Source organism: Erythrolamprus reginae, chromosome 2, assembly GCF_031021105.1.
Source record: "Erythrolamprus reginae isolate rEryReg1 chromosome 2, rEryReg1.hap1, whole genome shotgun sequence".
Classification (NCBI taxonomy): Eukaryota; Metazoa; Chordata; class Lepidosauria; order Squamata; family Dipsadidae; genus Erythrolamprus; species Erythrolamprus reginae.
Window position 1 is genome coordinate 108,474,322 of NC_091951.1, and position 17,884 is coordinate 108,492,205.

The window sequence follows — 17,884 nt, forward strand, 5'->3', positions numbered from 1 at the left end:
GGTGAGGGTGCTCTGGCAGCCCAGAAAAGCCGGAGATGGCCGGGATTAAAGGGGGAATGGCAGGAAAGTGGCCGGGCCTTCGTGCCGCTCTCAAATTTCCTGGGAATTTTTTCTGGGCTCAGGTTCCTAAGTAGAAAATGGTTCTTAAGTAGAGGCAAAAAAATCTTGAACACCCAGTTCTTATCTAGATTTTTTTTTAAGTAGAGACTTTCTTTAGAGGTATCACTTAACTTTCAAATAATAATAGGGTTAGCCAGGGAAAGATCACTAAATCCAGGTTACAAAAACCAATTTCTAGATTTCTTTGCTGACATACAGTATTTATTCATATTTTTACTACTTGTAACAGATAGCTCAAATGACGAGGATTTATCAGAATCCTTAAAAAGGAGATTGTAGAACCACAATTATGTTTTACTATCTTTATAATTGAGACCACGAAAATGTGATCAACACGGGAAACCAACTGTAATTTTGTAATGTTTAACGTTTCTTGGTGTAAAGGCCACATTTACGCATTTCATGTGCCAGGCCAGTGTTTCTCAACTTGGACAACTTTCCAAATGTATGGACTTCAACTCCCAGAATTCCACAGCTACCAAGCTGCTGCTGGGGGAAAGGAAGCATGCATGCTTGGGGAACTCGAGTGTTGAAGTGCACATATCTTGAAAGTTCTCAAAAGTGCTCCAGCGTGCCGTCCTAATGTTTCCTTTTTACTAGTATCATGTATATGAATATTATTATATTTCTGTATACTACCAATACATACTTGAAAAAACAAATAAAATTAAGTTGTGACACACTGAGCTAGGCAGAGAACCCAAAGGCATTTGCTTTGCCTGGTATTTTCTGAACTGCCAGGGGAACTCGCCAGAAGAGATGCTTATTTTAAAATGAGGGGCCGTCACTCCAAATAGACCTCTTAACTTTATACCCCACATCAAGGGTAGGCAAAGTTGGCTCTTCTATGACTTGTGGACTTCAACTCCCAGAATTCCTGAGCCAATCGTGAATGGCTCAGGAATTCTGGGAGTTGAAGGCCACATGTCATAGAAGAGCCAACTTTGCTTCCTCTGCCCCACATCAATCGGTGGTGGCAGAACTCTCGCACGTTGTCTCAACGGAGCTTCTGCTTCACGGATGCAGAATAGAGAATCCTGTGTACAGCAAAAAGGGCCGTTTCTATTGGTTCCTCTCATCCTCGCAACACGATTATTCAAATCAACTCTTTAGGGCCGCCTGACGTCACAAGTGACGCCCAACGTCTGGCGGGAAAAAGCTTCCGCCCGGTCAGCGGAAGCGAGGATGCTAGTTTTCTTTTCCTCTTAAGCAGGATAAATACATTTTTAGGGCCCGCTCGACATTTCTCTACAACAAACTTTCCCCTTAGCTGTGTGCTTATTTACTCCTACGAAGCCGCGTCTCTCTTCGTGGGAGTGACTCTCCCCGCCCGCTGGTAACGTTTCTGCGGTAGTATTTCCGGGTGACGGAGCGTGACCTCTGCCCTCGTGACGTTGCTCTCTCCTTTCCGGTGCTGGCTGCCGCCTGCAGAGACGCTTGAGTAAGTGGTTGGTGGGGCCCTTTTTTTTCTATCCACCTCCATCCTCGCGGACCCGGCCCTCTCCGCTCCCCTCGGTGCTGTCAGTCGGCTCCTCACTCCTAACTGCGCGGGGAAGGCAAGGGAGGGCGAGATTGGGGGCCTTTGTTTCTGCACAGGGATCCGTTGTTTGAAAGAGGCCCGGGCGGTGGGGTGGTTAATAAGGCCTCTTGAAACCCCGCATCACCCGGTTCCCGGCATAGGTTTTGAGTGTGGTTTTTATATATATACACTTGGGCCTCCGAAAATGTTCTCTCTATCTTTTCCCCTCGGAGACACATCTCAGAGGGAACGTACATAGCCTTCCCTTTCATCGTCCATAAAGACCGGAGGCTGAAAAGTGTGGCCAAAACCATCTGTTTAAAAACATGTTTATATGTGTGTAAAACTAATTTCTACTCTCTTTGCTTAATCCAAAAAGAGAAGAAAAAGAGAAATAGGCAAAGAAGGAAGAAAAAAGAAAAGATAAACAAAACTAAACAGAAATCTCTAATATTCATTATCTTTTCATCCCTCTAATATATAATATTATATTAAAAGTACTGTATACTGTAACCCAATAATTAAATTCATCATGCATATCAAATTCCAAACAATTTATCTTATCACTATAAAGTCTAATTTAATATCTATATACTAGATTGTTGTATTGACCAAACTTCAGGGATTTTTTTTTTTTTAGTAACTGGATGTAATATTTCTAAGCCTGTAACACATGGGGTTAATACTGGGATTGTTTCTGCTTTGCAAAAAAGGTATGGGATTCAAGTCTGGGCTACTTCATTGAAGTTTGCCCCGATTTATTTAAAAATGCCACGTTCCTTACTACATTTGTAATGTATTTGCAGCAAAAGTGGCAATATAAGTCTTTCTGAAGGAAGGAGATTTAAGTAATCCTAACTAAAGCAGTGTACCCTACTTATTGTAAAGGTAAAGGTCCAAGTTACATTTTATTTCTGATCCTGTTAGGTATGGAAAGTTCTCATCCAAATTGGTAATTATCAGAAATCCTGTGAACAGGGAACCTAATTTACAAAGCAGTATTGAAATTGCTAGATTTTCCATGAGGTTGCTATCTGGGTATCCCATACCTCCTTGCCTATATAATTTCTTGTCCTTTAATTATTCAGGGGGTAATTAGATGGAGCAACCATCCATGTTATAAGTTCTCCCTAATCACAATGCAGCCCTTTTGTTTAAAACTTCAGTATTTTTTTTCACTGAACATTATTTGACTACTGTCCTCATGTGAGAATGTAGCCTCCAAAATTAGTAGACCTTTAATTTTCAGCTGCATAACTAATACAAAGGTATAGCATAATTCATAAGTAAAATACTAAATATTGAAGTGATTGTATAGAAATGCCCATTTTTCTAACTCAGTGGGTTAAGAATGTTCTCCAATATTCTTATGGTAAAGAAGCTGTAATTCACTGGTGTGATAACCTGAAAATCTTCATCATCTCTTGCTTCCTTTTTAAAGCCACCAACAGGTTTCTTGAAGTGTGACATAAAGAGCCAACTATATACATTACTTCTGAAATGGATGTCTCTTATTGTGGAGATAAATAATTTGTCGACTGCTTATGTGTTGAGGCTAACATTTTAGGACCTCTTGCATAATTTGCATAGATTTAAAAGGAAAGTGGGTCCCTTAAGCACAAACTTAAGTATTTAAACTTCATATCAGTGGTGGACCATTTTCCCAAAGGGTTTGATAATGTTGCCCTGCCCATGCTGATAGCACAATACTCGTGTCCGTCCCATGCAGTTTTCTGGACAGAAAGCATATTCCTACTACAGGAAACTGTGTCTGATACTTTACTGGAGATAGGAGTAGCAAATAATCTTCACAATAGCTATATGTAAGGATCTGTTTAGAAGTTGGGAATCAGCTTTATTATACATAGTGGGGGAGGAGATTCTTTCCTTGACTTGGTAGTTAGCTGTTTATAGTTTGTCTACTTCAACAGAAAGTACTTTATAATATTCTGTCTATTCCATAATTGTTTGTTGTTTTATACAGAAATGGCTCCCCGTAAGGGTAAGGAAAAGAAGGAAGAGCAGGTTATAAGTTTGGGACCACAGGTTGCTGAAGGAGAAAATGTGTTTGGAGTTTGCCACATCTTTGCTTCCTTCAATGATACATTTGTCCATGTAACTGACCTGTCTGGCAAGTGAGTATCTCTATTTGTGAAAGGATAATATTTACACGATTGTTATAGAAAATCTTTCAAGACTTATTTATGTCAAAAAGGCCTATAATATTCCCCCAGCCTGAACTTAAAGGAAACACTGTCTATTTGGATTAGCATTGTAACTTTTGTGGAGCAGAGTATTATGTTTTTATTTACCATAGTTGAATTTTAGGTGAAGTATCTACTTAGGCGAAGTATCTTGGAAGCTCTTTGTATAGAAATAGTTTCTGCTAAGAGATGTACAGTGATCTCTCGGTTAGCGCGGGGTTACGTTCCAAGACCTCCCGCGCTAACCGATTTCCGCGTTATACTGGATGCGGAAGTAAAACCACCATCTGCGCATGTGCGCCATTTTTTTTTTATGGCCGCACATGCGCAGATGGTGGAGTTTGCGTGTGGGCGGCGGGGAAGACCAAGGGAAGATTCCTTCAGCCGCCCAACAGCTGATCTGCTCCGCAGCGCGGAAGCAGCGAGGAGCCGAAGATGGGGTAAAGGCAAAGGGGAAACCCCATCTTCGGCTCCTCGCTGCTGCCGCGCTGCGGAGCGGATCAGGTGTTGGGCGGCTGAAGGAACCTTCCCTTGGTCTTCCCGCCAGATCACTTGCCGCTTGCCAGTCCACGCCCCCCTGGATGAGCGGCCCCGCATGGCCCCAGCGCCGGACTCCGTTGCCGAACGCCGAAACCGGAAGGGGCGAGGTGGGGGAGAACGGGAGGCTCAGCATTCCGTCAGTCGCAGCGCTGGCTGTCAACTTTTCTTTTTAGCACTGGGGAGGCAAGTCAGCTCCTGCCCAGTTTTAAAAAGAAAAGTTGACAGCCAGCGCTGCGGCTGACGGAATGCTGAGCCTCCCGTTCTCCCCCACCTCGCCCCTTCCGGTTTCGGCGGTTTCGCAGCGCTGGCTGTCAACTTTTCTTTTTAGCACTGGGGAGGCAAGTCAGCTCCTGCCCAGTTTTAAAAAGAAAAGTTGACAGCCAGCGATTGTTCCGCTGCCGCCAGCATGGCCTGGCTGGCAGCGGAAGATGTAACCTTCGCAACCTCGGAGAGCTTCCTGGGCATGAAAGCTCACGAAAACCAGGAAGCTCTCTGAGGTTGCGAAGGAGCCCACGATCACTCGGCTGCGGGTGGCAGGAAAGCGAATGTCACGGGGCTGGGCTCGGCTCCCCCAGCCCCGCCGCGGAAGGCTCCATTCTGTTCCCTGCCGGCCCGATTGAGCGGCCGGCGGTCTCCATTCAGGGAACAGAATGGAGCCTTCCGCGGCGGGGCTGGGGGAGCCGAGCCCAGCCCCGTGACATTCGCTTTCCTGCCACCCGCAGCCGAGTGATCGTGGGCTCCTTCGCAACCTCAGAGAGCTTCCTGGTTTTCGTGAGCTTTCATGCCCAGGAAGCTCTCCGAGGTTGCGAAGGAGCCCAGGATCACTCGGCTGCGGGTGGCAGGAAAGCGAATGTCACGGGGCTGGGCTCGGCTCCCCCAGCCCCGCCGCGGAAGGCTCCATTCTGTTCCCTGAATGGAGACCGCCGGCCGCTCAATCGGGCCGGCAGGGAACAGAATGGAGCCTTCCGCGGCGGGGCTGGGGGAGCCGAGCCCAGCCCCGTGACATTCGCTTTCCTGCCACCCACAGCCGAGTGATCCTGGGCTCCTTCGCAACCTCGGAGAGCTTCCTGGGCATGAAAGCTCACGAAAACCAGGAAGCTCTCCGAGGTTGCGAAGGAGCCCACGATCAGTCAGCTGCCGGCGGGAGGAAAGCGAATGCCACGGGGCTGGGCTCGGCTCCCCCCCTTACCAGCCCCGCCGCGGAAGGCTCCATTCTGTTCCCTGCCGGCCCGATTGAGCGGCCGGCGGTCTCCATTCAGGGAACAGAATAAAAAAAAATTTATTTTTTAATATTTTATTTTTTTAAATAATATTTTTTGAAAAACCGCGTTGCAGCGTTTCGCGCTAATCGAGAACGCGCAAGTCGAGGGACCACTGTAATGGTATTGCAGTCAGGCAGAAATTCTAACCCTAAATATGGCAATTGTTTTATTCATACTGCATTTTAAAGACAAATTAGCAAAGAAGTTATGTTTAAATGTATGCTTTTTGTCTCTGGTGAAGGAAAGGCTGGGATTAAATGAATCTATAATGCACTTATTTTCTCAGGGAAACTATCTGCCGAGTAACTGGTGGCATGAAAGTGAAGGCCGACAGGGATGAGTCTTCTCCTTATGCTGCTATGCTGGCTGCTCAAGACGTAGCACAACGATGCAAGGAACTGGGGATCACTGCCCTTCATATCAAACTGCGGGCTACGGGTGGAAACAGGTAAGGGGGGAGCCACTGGTTCATTTATCTCTTTCTTGTGCAGATATTTCACAAATACTACTTTTCAATACTTTAGAATACCTTGATTTAAATAATAGTCATTTAACACCTCTCTACTGTTATTTTGTATTACTGAGAGACTTTAAAATGGAAAAGTATTATTCTGTGGAATCATATTTGAGATGTAGCTGCAGCTCTTGGAAGTGTGTCCTGTTAATCTGAATGCAATTTTCTGTAATATAGTGGATATTTCACTGGCTTGATGTTACATTATTGTTTATACTCTATTCTTGTTTTTTTAACTAGAGTTTTATCTAGTTTTAATGCAGTGGAATAGTTTCTTATACTTTGAGTTTACTACTTTGGCTTGAGCTGTGCCACACTTGGGCAGCCAGGCATCATTGTGAGCAGCTGGTTCAAGGTTTTTGTAAGGGAAGTGCCACAGCTATTCACTTTAAAGCTGGTGGAATTGCAATCTCTCCTAAAGAAGGCTTCCATGAATCATACCACCCTTTTTAGCTTTTTCTGATCTTCAACCTTCTCTTAGGGAAAGTTGAGAAGGTGATAGGAAGATCCTAGAGGAAGTGGATTGCCTGGATACTTTTCAGTCAGGATTCAGCTTTGCCTTTGAGACAGGATGGTGTTGGTTGTTCGGATGGATTGCCTTTGTTGGAATATTGGGAAAGGGACTGGTCCTATTAGATCTCTCAAACAGATTTGAAACTCTTGGCCATGGTACCCTTCTGGAAATGCAAGGATTGGGTGTTGTAGCCTGTTGGCCGCCAGCCCCTTCAACAAATGAATCATAGGAGGAGGAGGCATGGGAGTCAGGGTAAGCATCCTGGGAGCTCCAAAGAAGAAGAGGGAATAGAGCTAACACAGAGGCAGAGCCTGGGCCACCCGTCAGCCCTCAGATGGAGAGTCAACAGCCCCCAGGTGGTTGATGAAGAAAAGGAACAGCTAGGTCCATTGCCTGATGCACAGCTGTGCAAAGGCAGAGATGAGGGCAGCAGAAAGATGTGGGCTGATCCTGGGGAAGGAAGAGCCATGGCTGCTAGTGAGGCCTCACCCTAGCTTTGGGGGTAAAAGGTAGGGGGCGGAGATGAATAGGTGTGGGAGACAACTATTCATCTTCCAGCCAGTCAGACTTGTTAGCCTGGGAAAGAAACCTTTTGCTGGGGCTGCTGGCATTCCTGATAAAGGAATCTTTTTATTCACATCAGAGGGTTTGTCATGTTTGGGGAGCTGGGTCAGAACATTGGGACATTAATTCTGCTTCTGCTGGATTGAGTGATAGAGTTGATGCTTTGTGGGTGACAAGTGCTCAAAACCCTTGGAAATGTGCCATTTTATCCCATGTTTATGTGGAACTTATTAGCAGAGATTATCCACAAATTTATGGTGAGGTATCATTGGATATACAGTGATCCCCCGTTTATTGCGTCCCCAACCATTGCGAACAGGGTACTTCGCTATTTTTCAACCCGGAAGTCAAAATACCATCTACGCATGCGTGCCCGTGGGCACGCATGCGTAGATGGCAACCGGGAGATCAGCTGCTGGGCGGCTTCCCTGAGTCTTCCCCCTCTTGCTGGCGTCAGCGAGGAGTTTCCCCACCGCCCACGCAAACTCCTCGCTGCCGCCCGCCCTTCGCCCGCCCACGCCGTTCATTCTCGCCGCACGGGCCTGTCCACGCTGTCTCTCGGCGCTTTCGAGCTGAGTCCGGGAGCGAGTTCGCTCCCGGACTCAGCACGAAAGCGCCGAGAGACAGCGCCAAGGAACGGGCCTGTCCACGCTGTCTCTCGGCGCTTTCGAGCTGAGTCGGGGAGCGAGTTCGCTCCCGGACTCAGCACGAAAGCGCCGAGAGACAGCGCCAAGGAACGGGCCTGTCCACGCTGTCTCTCGGCGCTTTCCAGCTGAGTCGGGGAGCGAGTTCGCTCCCGGACTCAGCACGAAAGCGCCGAGAGACAGCGCCAAGGAACGGGCCTGTCCACGCTGTCTCTCGGCGCTTTCCAGCTGAGTCGGGGAGCGAGTTCGCTCCCGGACTCAGCACGAAAGCGCCGAGAGACAGCGCCAAGGAACGGGCCTGTCCACGCTGTCTCTCGGCGCTTTCCAGCTGAGTCGGGGAGCGAGTTCGCTCCCGGACTCAGCACGAAAGCGCCGAGAGACAGCGCCCCCCGGACCCCCAACCCGGGTTTGGGGGGCTGCTAGGAAGCCCCCCATGCCGGCGGCAAACAGCCGCGCCGCCCCCAATCTTCGGCTCCTCGCTAGCGCTGTGGGAGTAAAAACACCATCTGCACATGCGCAGAAGGTGTTTTTACTTCCGCATCGCTACTTCGCGAAAACCCGCTCGTTGCGGGGGCTCCTGGAACGGAACCCTCGCAACGAGCGGGGGATCACTGTATGTTGCTGTCTTGATCCAGGTTAGAAATAACTATTAAAGTCATAAATTAATATCTAGATACCAATTAATATCTGAACATCCCTATAAAAATTATCCAAGTGGTTACTGTGAGTGAAACAACAATTCCCCAAAGGGGGTGTGACTTGTTCACTTGGATTCTCATTCCTACTCAAGCAGTAGATAGAAAATATGGTCAATAGGATGGATATGCTCAGTTCCAGTTCAGCCAGTAACAGCCTTTCTTGCATTACGGTGCCCGGACATTTGTGCTTTTATCAACACAAGGTTGAATTACTGCAGTTTACTCCTTGGAGGGCTGCTTTTGAAGACAATCTAGGAGCTGCTGCTGCTACCAAATTGATTAGACTATTGTAGGACACCAATGCCAGTGTAGAATAATACTTCAAGGTTGTTGAACTGATAGTGAGTAGGCTTCTAGGCCCAATTCAAAGTCATCTACACTTTAGATAGTGTAGCATTAAGAAAAAAAGTGGTATCTTACTAAAAATGAGTATGTTCAGTCCACTCGTCAAAAGAAGGTCTGTTAAATATCCCCCACTCTTTGTGATGCACACAGAAAGGATACATAGCATCTACTTTATAGCATTTTCTTCTCTGAAGCAATGTGGCCAGCCTTAATGTCTTCGCTTTTCAGAAGCGAATGAAAACAGTTCTCTCTTTGGTCCAAGCTAATTGTGAGTACTTGTCTGATAGGTTTCTTATAGTGACTGCCTCATTAAACAGCCATTTGCAGTTACAGTGGTAATGAAAAAGTAACCTTATAATCTGTCCTCCCGTTTACAACCTTCACATGTCTGTTAGCAAAGGGAAGCTAAAACAAGATAATAAACACCTTCACACTTAGCAACTTCTTTGTTTTCAATTTGCTGGTTCCAATTGTGGTCACTAAATGAGGATTGCTTGTAACTTCTCTTGCCATGTCACCCAGTTGAGATTGGAGTGGGTTAGAAGTTCTAGTAATTAATTAGAGCTGGTTTAGCAAAAACAAGCAATAAAGGGACAGGCATTTTACTAAACTAAATACAGAGTAAATCTACAAAAGGCACTTACATTTAAAGACATTCTAAATAGGTGTTTCATTTCTTTTGATTTTATTTTACCTTTACAATTTATAGCAGCTCTTTTGGCAAAAAAGAGCCATGCTATATCAGGCCAACCATCTATCTAGTCTGGCACTCTGCTACTAAGAGTAATTAACTAAAAAGCTTGAAATCACATTGCACCTTTATTTGTATGCTCACTGCTATAAATCGAGAAGAAAAAATAATTGCTGCACTGATGCTGCCCAATAATACTTCATTCCTCCAAATGAAATAAATCCTAAAAACAAGTTTCAGTTTTTATTAATGTATGCTTTACTTTTTTTGCAGAACAAAAACTCCTGGACCTGGAGCTCAGTCAGCTCTCCGGGCTTTGGCTCGGTCTGGCATGAAGATTGGGCGCATTGGTAGGTTTTCTGATGAAGGATATTTTCAAAGATGTGCTTCCTGCAATCATTTTCATAGCTGTTTCTTTATCCCAACAAACCATTTAGTTTGCATTAGATGGTTTGAAAAGGTTCTTGCTAGATAAAATTATTTGATATATACTGAAACGAGACATAAGAAAAAGATGATGATCCCAGGTCAGGAGTGTCAAACTCAAGACTTAAATCTGATGCTTAAATCCAGCTCAGGGGCCCGCCTGGAAATATCAAAAGACCAGCCTGCCAAGCCTCTGCTGGCTGAAAACTGTCCGCATGGGGATCCTACACAGCCCGTTTTTGACTGGCATAGTGCTGCAGGAGGGTGAAAATGAGCACGCCTCTATTTTGGCTGTCATGGTACTGCAGGAGGTGTCTGTCCAATTCCCCCCCACCCAGCTGGTCCGCAGAGAACTACAATGTGGATCTGACCATTGAAGAAATCCAGTCTGACACCCCTGATCCATGTAATAAGGGCATTCAGGTAGAGAAAATTGAGTTACAATTGAGCTGGATCTTTCAGAGAACAGCATTATAAATTGTCCCAGCACAGTACAGCCACAGTATCCAGATCAAAACGTATTTATTTATTTATTTATTTATTTATTTATTACTTAGATTTGTATGCCGCCCCTCTCCGAAGACTCGGGGCGGCTCACAACATGTAAAAACAAATCATAAGCAATCAGACAAATTTAAAATATTTAAATATTTAAAAAACCCCATATGCTAACAGTCACACACACAGACATACCATGCATAAATTAAACGTGCCCAGGGGGAGATGTTTCAGTTCCCCCATGCCTGACGGCAAAGGTGGGTTTTAAGGAGTTTACGGAAGGCAGGAAGAGTAGGGGCAGTTCTAATCTCCGGGGGGAGTTGGTTCCAGAGGGCCGGGGCCGCCACAGAGAAGGCTCTTCCCCTGGGGCCCGCCAACCGACATTGTTTAGTTGACGGGACCCGGAGAAGGCCCACTCTGTGGGACCTAATCGGTCGCTGGGATTCGTGCGGCAGGAGGCGGTCTCGGAGATATTCTGGTCCGATGCCATGAAGGGCTTTAAAGGTCATAACCAACACTTTGAATTGTGACCGGAAATTGATCGGCAACCAATGCAGACTGCGGAGTGATGGTGAAACATGGGCATACCTAGGTAGGCCCATGACTGCTCTCGCAGCTGCATTTTGCACGATCTGAAGTTTCCGAACACTTTTCAAAGGTAGCCCCATGTAGAGAGCATTACAGTAGTCGAACCTCGAGGTGATGAGGGCATGAGTGACTGTGAGCAATGAGTCCCGGTCCAGATAGGGCCGCAACTGGTGCACCAGGCGAACCTGGGCAAACGCCCCCCTCGCCACAGCTGAAAGATGTTGTTCTAATGTGAGCTGTGGATCGAGGAGGACGCCCAAGTTGCGGACCCTCTCTGAGGGGGTCAATAATTCCCCCCCCAGGGTGATGGACGGACAGATGGGATTGTCCTTGGGAGGCAGAACCCACAGCCACTCCGTCTTATCCGGGTTGAGCTTGAGTCTGTTGACACCCATCCAGGCCCCAACAGCCTCCAGGCACCGGCACATCACTTCCACCGCTTCGTTGACTTGGTTTAAGCAGGCACCAAAATGTGGCATTTTGGGAGGTGGGGATAGGCTGGAGGAGAGGAGAGCAGAGGTGATGGGGGAAAAGCTAAAAATATGTTGGAAGATTGGTGGTGAGGGCTAGACAAAGAGGATATGCTGTGCTTGAAGCAAGAACTCTGTTGGCAGCAAAGGGGAGAGACCCATAAAGGTTGGGATTACTGCAAGTGCTACTTGGATATATTTTTCTAAAAACAAGGACTTCAGGGGATCACATGCTGGGAAAACATGAGAGAGTAGTTTGGAACTCAAGCCATGCAGAACAGGGGGAAAGAATAACTATAAACTTTGTTTCAGCCCAAACCTGGAACAATCAAAATATTCCAAGCTTCAGTTCTCTCAATCTGCAACTCACTCAAAAAAGTTTAACAAACATTTTGAAACAAAATGAGTCTCCTTCACTTTGGAAAGAAAATAAATGCTTTCTTTTGTGCACAGACCTAGCTTTTCCTAGTACTTTAAAGCCTGTGCAGAGTTTCCTTTTCTTGGACTTTCACATCCTGAAATTTCAGAAACTTAAATTGGGAAGTATAATCTGACTCACGAAACTTCATGATCTTAGTGTTGCGTTTTGAATGCTTTTCCCTCTTCTCTTTTAAAGTATTATTTTCCATGTTGCTCCTCTGATTTTTTTAAGGACTTTGTATAAACAAAGAGTGAAAATAATAAACAAAAGCATTGTTTTTCTCTCCACAGAGGATGTTACCCCCATTCCTTCAGACAGCACTCGCAGAAAGGGCGGTCGTCGTGGTCGTCGTCTGTAAAATAGGGGCTGTTTTATTTCATCATTAAAGCTTTCCAATAAATCCCTGTTCTCATTTGTTTTTCTCTCCCATAAATTTAGTCACCACTGCTGTTCTGTGAACTGTATCTTTGACTTGCCTTTTAAGCCTTTTCTCAATAATTATTGACATGAAAAAGATCCTCCCTGTCTAGAGGTGGTTTTTCTTCCCCCTTCCCCTTTCTTTTGCCTCCTAATAGCTCCCACAGGCACTTTAGTGTATTTCTTTTCACTTAAAAGTTGTTTTACTATGAAGCTGCTTAGTGGAAAATAAAACCCTAAAGCAATAAAACAGTATTGCAAGCGAAGACTCTGTATCAGTTAAGTAGAGTTTGGAAGTAATGCATAATGTTGGTAGTTAAAAGTAGAGACAGAATGGCTATATTGAGCTCTTTCTCTTCTTGGATGACTGCTTTTTCAAATGAGCTCAGCCTCCAATCTGAAAGGCTTCTTCTATACAAAATTGGTCTGTGTGCACTGTATTTCTAAAGTTCTCTCAAATAATACCCTTTGGAAAGCAGCAATCTTTGGATTCTCATTTCTGAGAAAAGATTAAATTAATCATTTTTTAAAAATTCTGGTGGGAAAACTGCATAAATATGATTAGGCAACAATATTTAAAGACCACCCAGAAATATTGTTAACTGTATGCAGTGGAATTGATTAACATTCTATAACATGGTGTTATAGAAATAGTTTCGGTTTAAAATTGGAGGGAAAATCAGCCATAGAATTTCTGTGCAATAAATATTTACCCATCTTGTTTGGTCTGTATGTATGGTGACCCAGTTCTATAATTGCAGTACCCTGTATAAATAACCAGTTAGTTCACTTGATAATGCCACACTCCTTAATTCAGGGTATTACACTATGTTTCACTATTTTAAAAAATGTCCCTGTCTGTGAGAAATTTAAGACTTCTTTCTTTTCTTGACTGACCATCAGGCCTAGAGCTCTTGAATCATCTTTACAGCAGGGTTATTTAATAGGTAATAGATTTTTGTATGACACTATATGTAAATTCCAAGGTAATTCAACTTTGTAATGTTGGAATATAAATTATAGCTTAGTACAACTGGGAGATAACCAGAATGGAAAATGAACTGAATTTGTATTTTCAACATCTAGTTCTAGTCCATTGTTGACGTTGGTAGGCAATCCCCCCCCCCTCCCGCAACTTTAGCTCTGTTGAAGATAATAGCTCCAGTCTACATCTGGAATCAAGTTTTGAAAATGGCACCATTTTGAGGCCTTATTTTTTTTCCCTGATGGACACTTAAAACTTAAAAAACCATAGTATAAATTAATTGATGCATTTCATAGGAGATCTAAATAACTGCCAAAAATATAAAGCAGAAATGGGGCTGAATCTCATTGAAAGTCACATTAATTACTTAAATCCAATATATACTTCACAATAGAGGTTAAAGAAGTATTTTTTAAAATGGGATGCAACCTTAAATGCAAACTCATACCTTTCAATCTCTACCTACTTCTTTCCCCGGCAGTGAGATATGTGCCATAGGAAACAATTTGCCCCAGCTACAGTCTTGGTACCATCTTTACCTTTGAATAAATTAAATGTAAACTATTTTGCTTCTGGCAGAAGGCAGGCTGCCTAGAAAATGGCCAGCACCTGCGCAGTAGTCCTGCCTCTAAGCCTTCTCCCCAGCCACCACAGAATAATAATAATGTATTAGATTTGTATGTCGCCCCTCTCTGAAGACTCCTTAAGAGGAAAACTTAACTATAAAAGGTATTCAGGAAGACAGAGGATGGAAAGTGTGTAAATAAACCACAGAGCAGACAGGTGCTGTCCTCCAGTAATAGGGCTCACAAGGAGTCAGAGTTTGAAGGAGCAGTAGGTGTACAGTGGGGGGAGAGTGGGGTAGTGAGCGGTGAATACTAGCCTTTGAATGCTTTGTGTGTTGCCAAGGGAGTTGTGTTCTGTTGGCTCCTGGAGCCCACTGACATTAAGCATACTTCCCCTTCTGAAAATAGTTTAGAGAAGCAGTCTGATTTCTTTGTAGTCTCATTCTGCGAAAATAGCATCTTGGAAAAATTCCTTTTTTGTGTGGATGCTTGTTAATGTAGAAGTGACGCATTTGAAAATGAATCCATGAAATTGCTAGTAAAACCCAAAATATAAGGACAGGGTGACCAGGTAGTTTGTTAGAAATCAGCCATTTCACGATGATTTAGAGTTACTAAGCCAGCATTCATTCACAACAGAATGCTATAATTACGCCAAGCTTTTGGGAATTTAGCACATTGCAAAGTATGCTACCAAGGTTTTAAAATGTTCTGTGGTTCCTTTAAATGAATTCTTTTAACATTTCCAAAACCAGCTGATCTGATCTATTGAGATGCTGAGTTTAACCTCACTAGAAGGTTGTTATGGGCTATTACCATTATTACTAATAAAATTCTATTTTAATAGTAACCTAATCAGTAGCATGTAGCGAAAAGAAGACTGCATGTCCTATTTCTTGGAGGTAGCAAGACATATCACATGGTCCATACCCTTCAATATTTCTCTTTAATAAGACATTCTCCCTCAATATAATCACTAGGTGGCAGTACTATTTAACCACGGCTCTCTGGAAAAAGCTGGGTTGGACCAAGTTTGGATTTGGATGAGCGGCAACAAAGAGTCCCAGCCCTGTACAATAGACTGGGGGGGGGGGGAAATCTGTTGTTAATAAGAAAATTGCACACATCAATCAAATATTTTTATTAAGAATCATAGCCCAACATAAGGATCTTGGAATAGAAACATTTTTTTAAAGCTAAAAAAATATTAAATTAGTAGGCAAGGTGGCCGAAACCAGCAGCTCCTGAAAACCTGACTCAATCCTTTGACCTAAAAATGCCACCCTGGGGCAAGAAGAGAACCAGAATCAGCCTCAACAATGATACCGGGACTGATAAATCTAAACTATATGAGTATTTCCTTGGAGCACCAGGAAATATATTTGATTTGGAGATGTGCGTTTTAAAGGTCTGAATGAAAAACACTCGCATTTGTGAAGTTTTATCTTCTGAACTGTAAAAAGTTACTCTTAATAAGAACCATTTCGCTCAGAATCAGCCCATCAGTTTCCCTAGGCCTTCTTCAAGTCTGTTGAGCATTGGTAGAAGATTTGACCACAAAGGATTGAGTAACATCATGATTGGATATTTAAACTCTGCTCCTCGGGATTAGGACCCCTTTCAAATAGATCTTAGATAAAAATGGGCTTCAAAGGAAAGAAGATGAGTTGGAAAGTACAATAGAGCGAAGTCTATTCATGATGCCAGATTTTATCTTGTACAGTGATAATACAGATTAGGAAACTCCAGATTCTCCTATTATCTGTCCAGTCTTATCATCCTAGTCTAAATTTAATGTTATTTTTTTAGTACTGCTAAGGTGCCTATAAGAACTGTTGGGTACATAATTCCAATGTTTCTTACTCTCAGAGTATTATAAACAACTGTCAAAGGACTGGAAAAGAGCTGAGTATTTGCCATCTTCAAAAGGGTGGGGGGAAATGGATTCAAGAAACTACAGGTCTATCAGTCTGACCTCAACACCGGGGAAGATTCTGGAAAAGATAAGTAATAAATCAGTGAACACCTAGAAGCAAACAAAGTAATAACCAAAAGCCAACATGGGTTTGCCAAATACATACCAGGCCAGACTAATCTTATTGCATTATTTGACAAAGTGACAACATTAGTGAACAAGAGGAATGTTGTCGATATAATTTACTTGGACTTCAGTAAAGCATTTGATAAAGTAGACCATAACCTACTACTGTATTAGATATAATAAAAAATGTGGGTTAGATAGCAACACCACCAGATGAATTCAAAGCTGGCTGACCAAAAGCACTCAACGCGTAGTGCGTATGGAACTGCATCTATATGCGGTGGAGTAGCCCAGGCTCTGTTTTAGGCCCAGTACTCTTCAACATCTTCCTCAATGACTTGGACGAGGGGATAGATGGGGAACTCAGCAAATTTGCAGATGACACAAAACTGGCAGGAATAGCCAACACTCCAGAAAATAGGCGCGGAATACAGAAGGATCTTGACAAACTTGAACAATTGTACTAGCTAACAAAATGAAATTCAATGGTAAAACAAGTAAGGTTCTACATTTAGGCAAGAAAAACAAAATGCCCAGGTATATGTGGTACCTGTCACTCATGTCTTCTTGGTCAGAGGAGCCTTCATCAGCAGATTCCACCGGGGGCAAAACAGGCCTGCAGCATGTGGATGTCTCCCCCACATCCACAGTCCTTGGGGCAGGAGCTGGGCCAGAGCTAACCACAACACCTTACCTTATCTTATTTCATTATTGAATTTATAGGCCACGCAACTCCTGACAGACTCTGGGCGGTGTACAGCATAAAACCATATACAACAATAAAACCCCATTCCAAAAAATATTCATAATTTCTAGGCCGCGGCAGGGGTTAGGGGCAGGGCGAATCTCCAGGGATAGCTGGTTCCAGAGAGCCGGCACCATCACAGAGAAGGCCCTCCTCCATGGTGCCTTCAGTCGACACTGTTTGGCTGATGGGACCTGGAGAAGGCCCACCCTCTGGGTTTTGATTGGCAGCTGGGAAGTGTAAGCAGAAGACGGTCCTGTAAGTAATCTGGTCCTAAGACATGTAGGGCTTTATAAGTGATTAACATCTGCAATTGCATCTGGAGATAAGAGAGCATTTCCTGCATTCTCCCGCCCTTTAATTGTCTTTACCAGTTAATATTTTAATATTTCCTGGTATTTAATAAATAATAAAATGATACAGGTACCAAGACAGATCTTGAACTGTATAGTGTATTCTTGCTCTGATCTGAATATAAGAATTGACTAGGAATTTGTTGGGTTGAAACTAAACTGGAAATTGCCCTCAATCATTTCCCAACAAGAATTAGTTGAGGATAGGACTTTCCAAAATTCAAAATTCTACATCCTGTTCTGGGGTTGAGGTTTCTGTGAGAATTTTACCTGAGAAACCTTTCTCATTGAGGGATGCAATGGATCCTGAACTAGATGCTAGATGTCAGTTGGCACTTATTAAAACACATGCAAAACTACTCTCAGGAAGAGACACCATTTTGAGTACAGAGAGAGTCAAAATAGTTGGAATAGGCAGGCAACATCAACTTCTACAAAAGTTGTGCAAATTGAACACGAACTACAATCTATTCAGACTGTTATTTGATCTGAATTTTAAGGAAAGTCTCTGTACCTGTATGGAGTTCCTAACAGTTCACAAACCTTTGTTCCCAGTAGCATTTTATTCTTTAGTGAAGTAACTACAAAATCATGAACTACTGTTTTGAGAGAGCTACAGCACGCTAACAGTTGGATGGAACAAAGAGCAGTCACAGGTTGCCTGCCAACAGATGATGTCATTTGAGTACCCAATGACATCTCTTAGAAATTAAATCTAGAATAAAAAATGCCCAATTAGATTCCTTTATGATAATAACG

General features: G+C 43.7%; 1 protein-coding gene across 1 annotated transcript; it reads left to right on the forward strand.

Moving 5' to 3' along the window:
* Nucleotides 1-1,459: 1,459 nt before the first annotated feature.
* RPS14 (ribosomal protein S14) lies at nt 1,460-12,418 on the forward strand. Its single transcript, XM_070739063.1, has 5 exons — nt 1,460-1,561; nt 3,624-3,774; nt 5,932-6,093; nt 9,889-9,965; nt 12,309-12,418. The coding sequence occupies exons 2-5, from the start codon at nt 3,626-3,628 to the stop codon at nt 12,374-12,376; spliced, it is 456 nt and encodes a 151-aa protein (XP_070595164.1). The 5' UTR covers nt 1,460-1,561; nt 3,624-3,625; the 3' UTR covers nt 12,377-12,418.
* The last annotated feature ends 5,466 nt before the right edge of the window (nt 12,419-17,884 follow it).

What these genes read in the sequence shown, in the direction of transcription:
- RPS14 (XM_070739063.1), top strand. Translation starts at nt 3,626, where the DNA reads ATGGCTCCCCGTAAGGGTAAGGAAAAGAAGGAAGAGCAGGTTATAAGT. An exon ending in GTAACTGACCTGTCTGGCAA is followed by an intron (nt 3,775 to 5,931) that starts GTGAGTATCTCT and finishes TTATTTTCTCAG; the next exon opens with GGAAACTATCTGCCGAGTAA. An exon ending in CATGAAGATTGGGCGCATTG is followed by an intron (nt 9,966 to 12,308) that starts GTAGGTTTTCTG and finishes TTCTCTCCACAG; the next exon opens with AGGATGTTACCCCCATTCCT.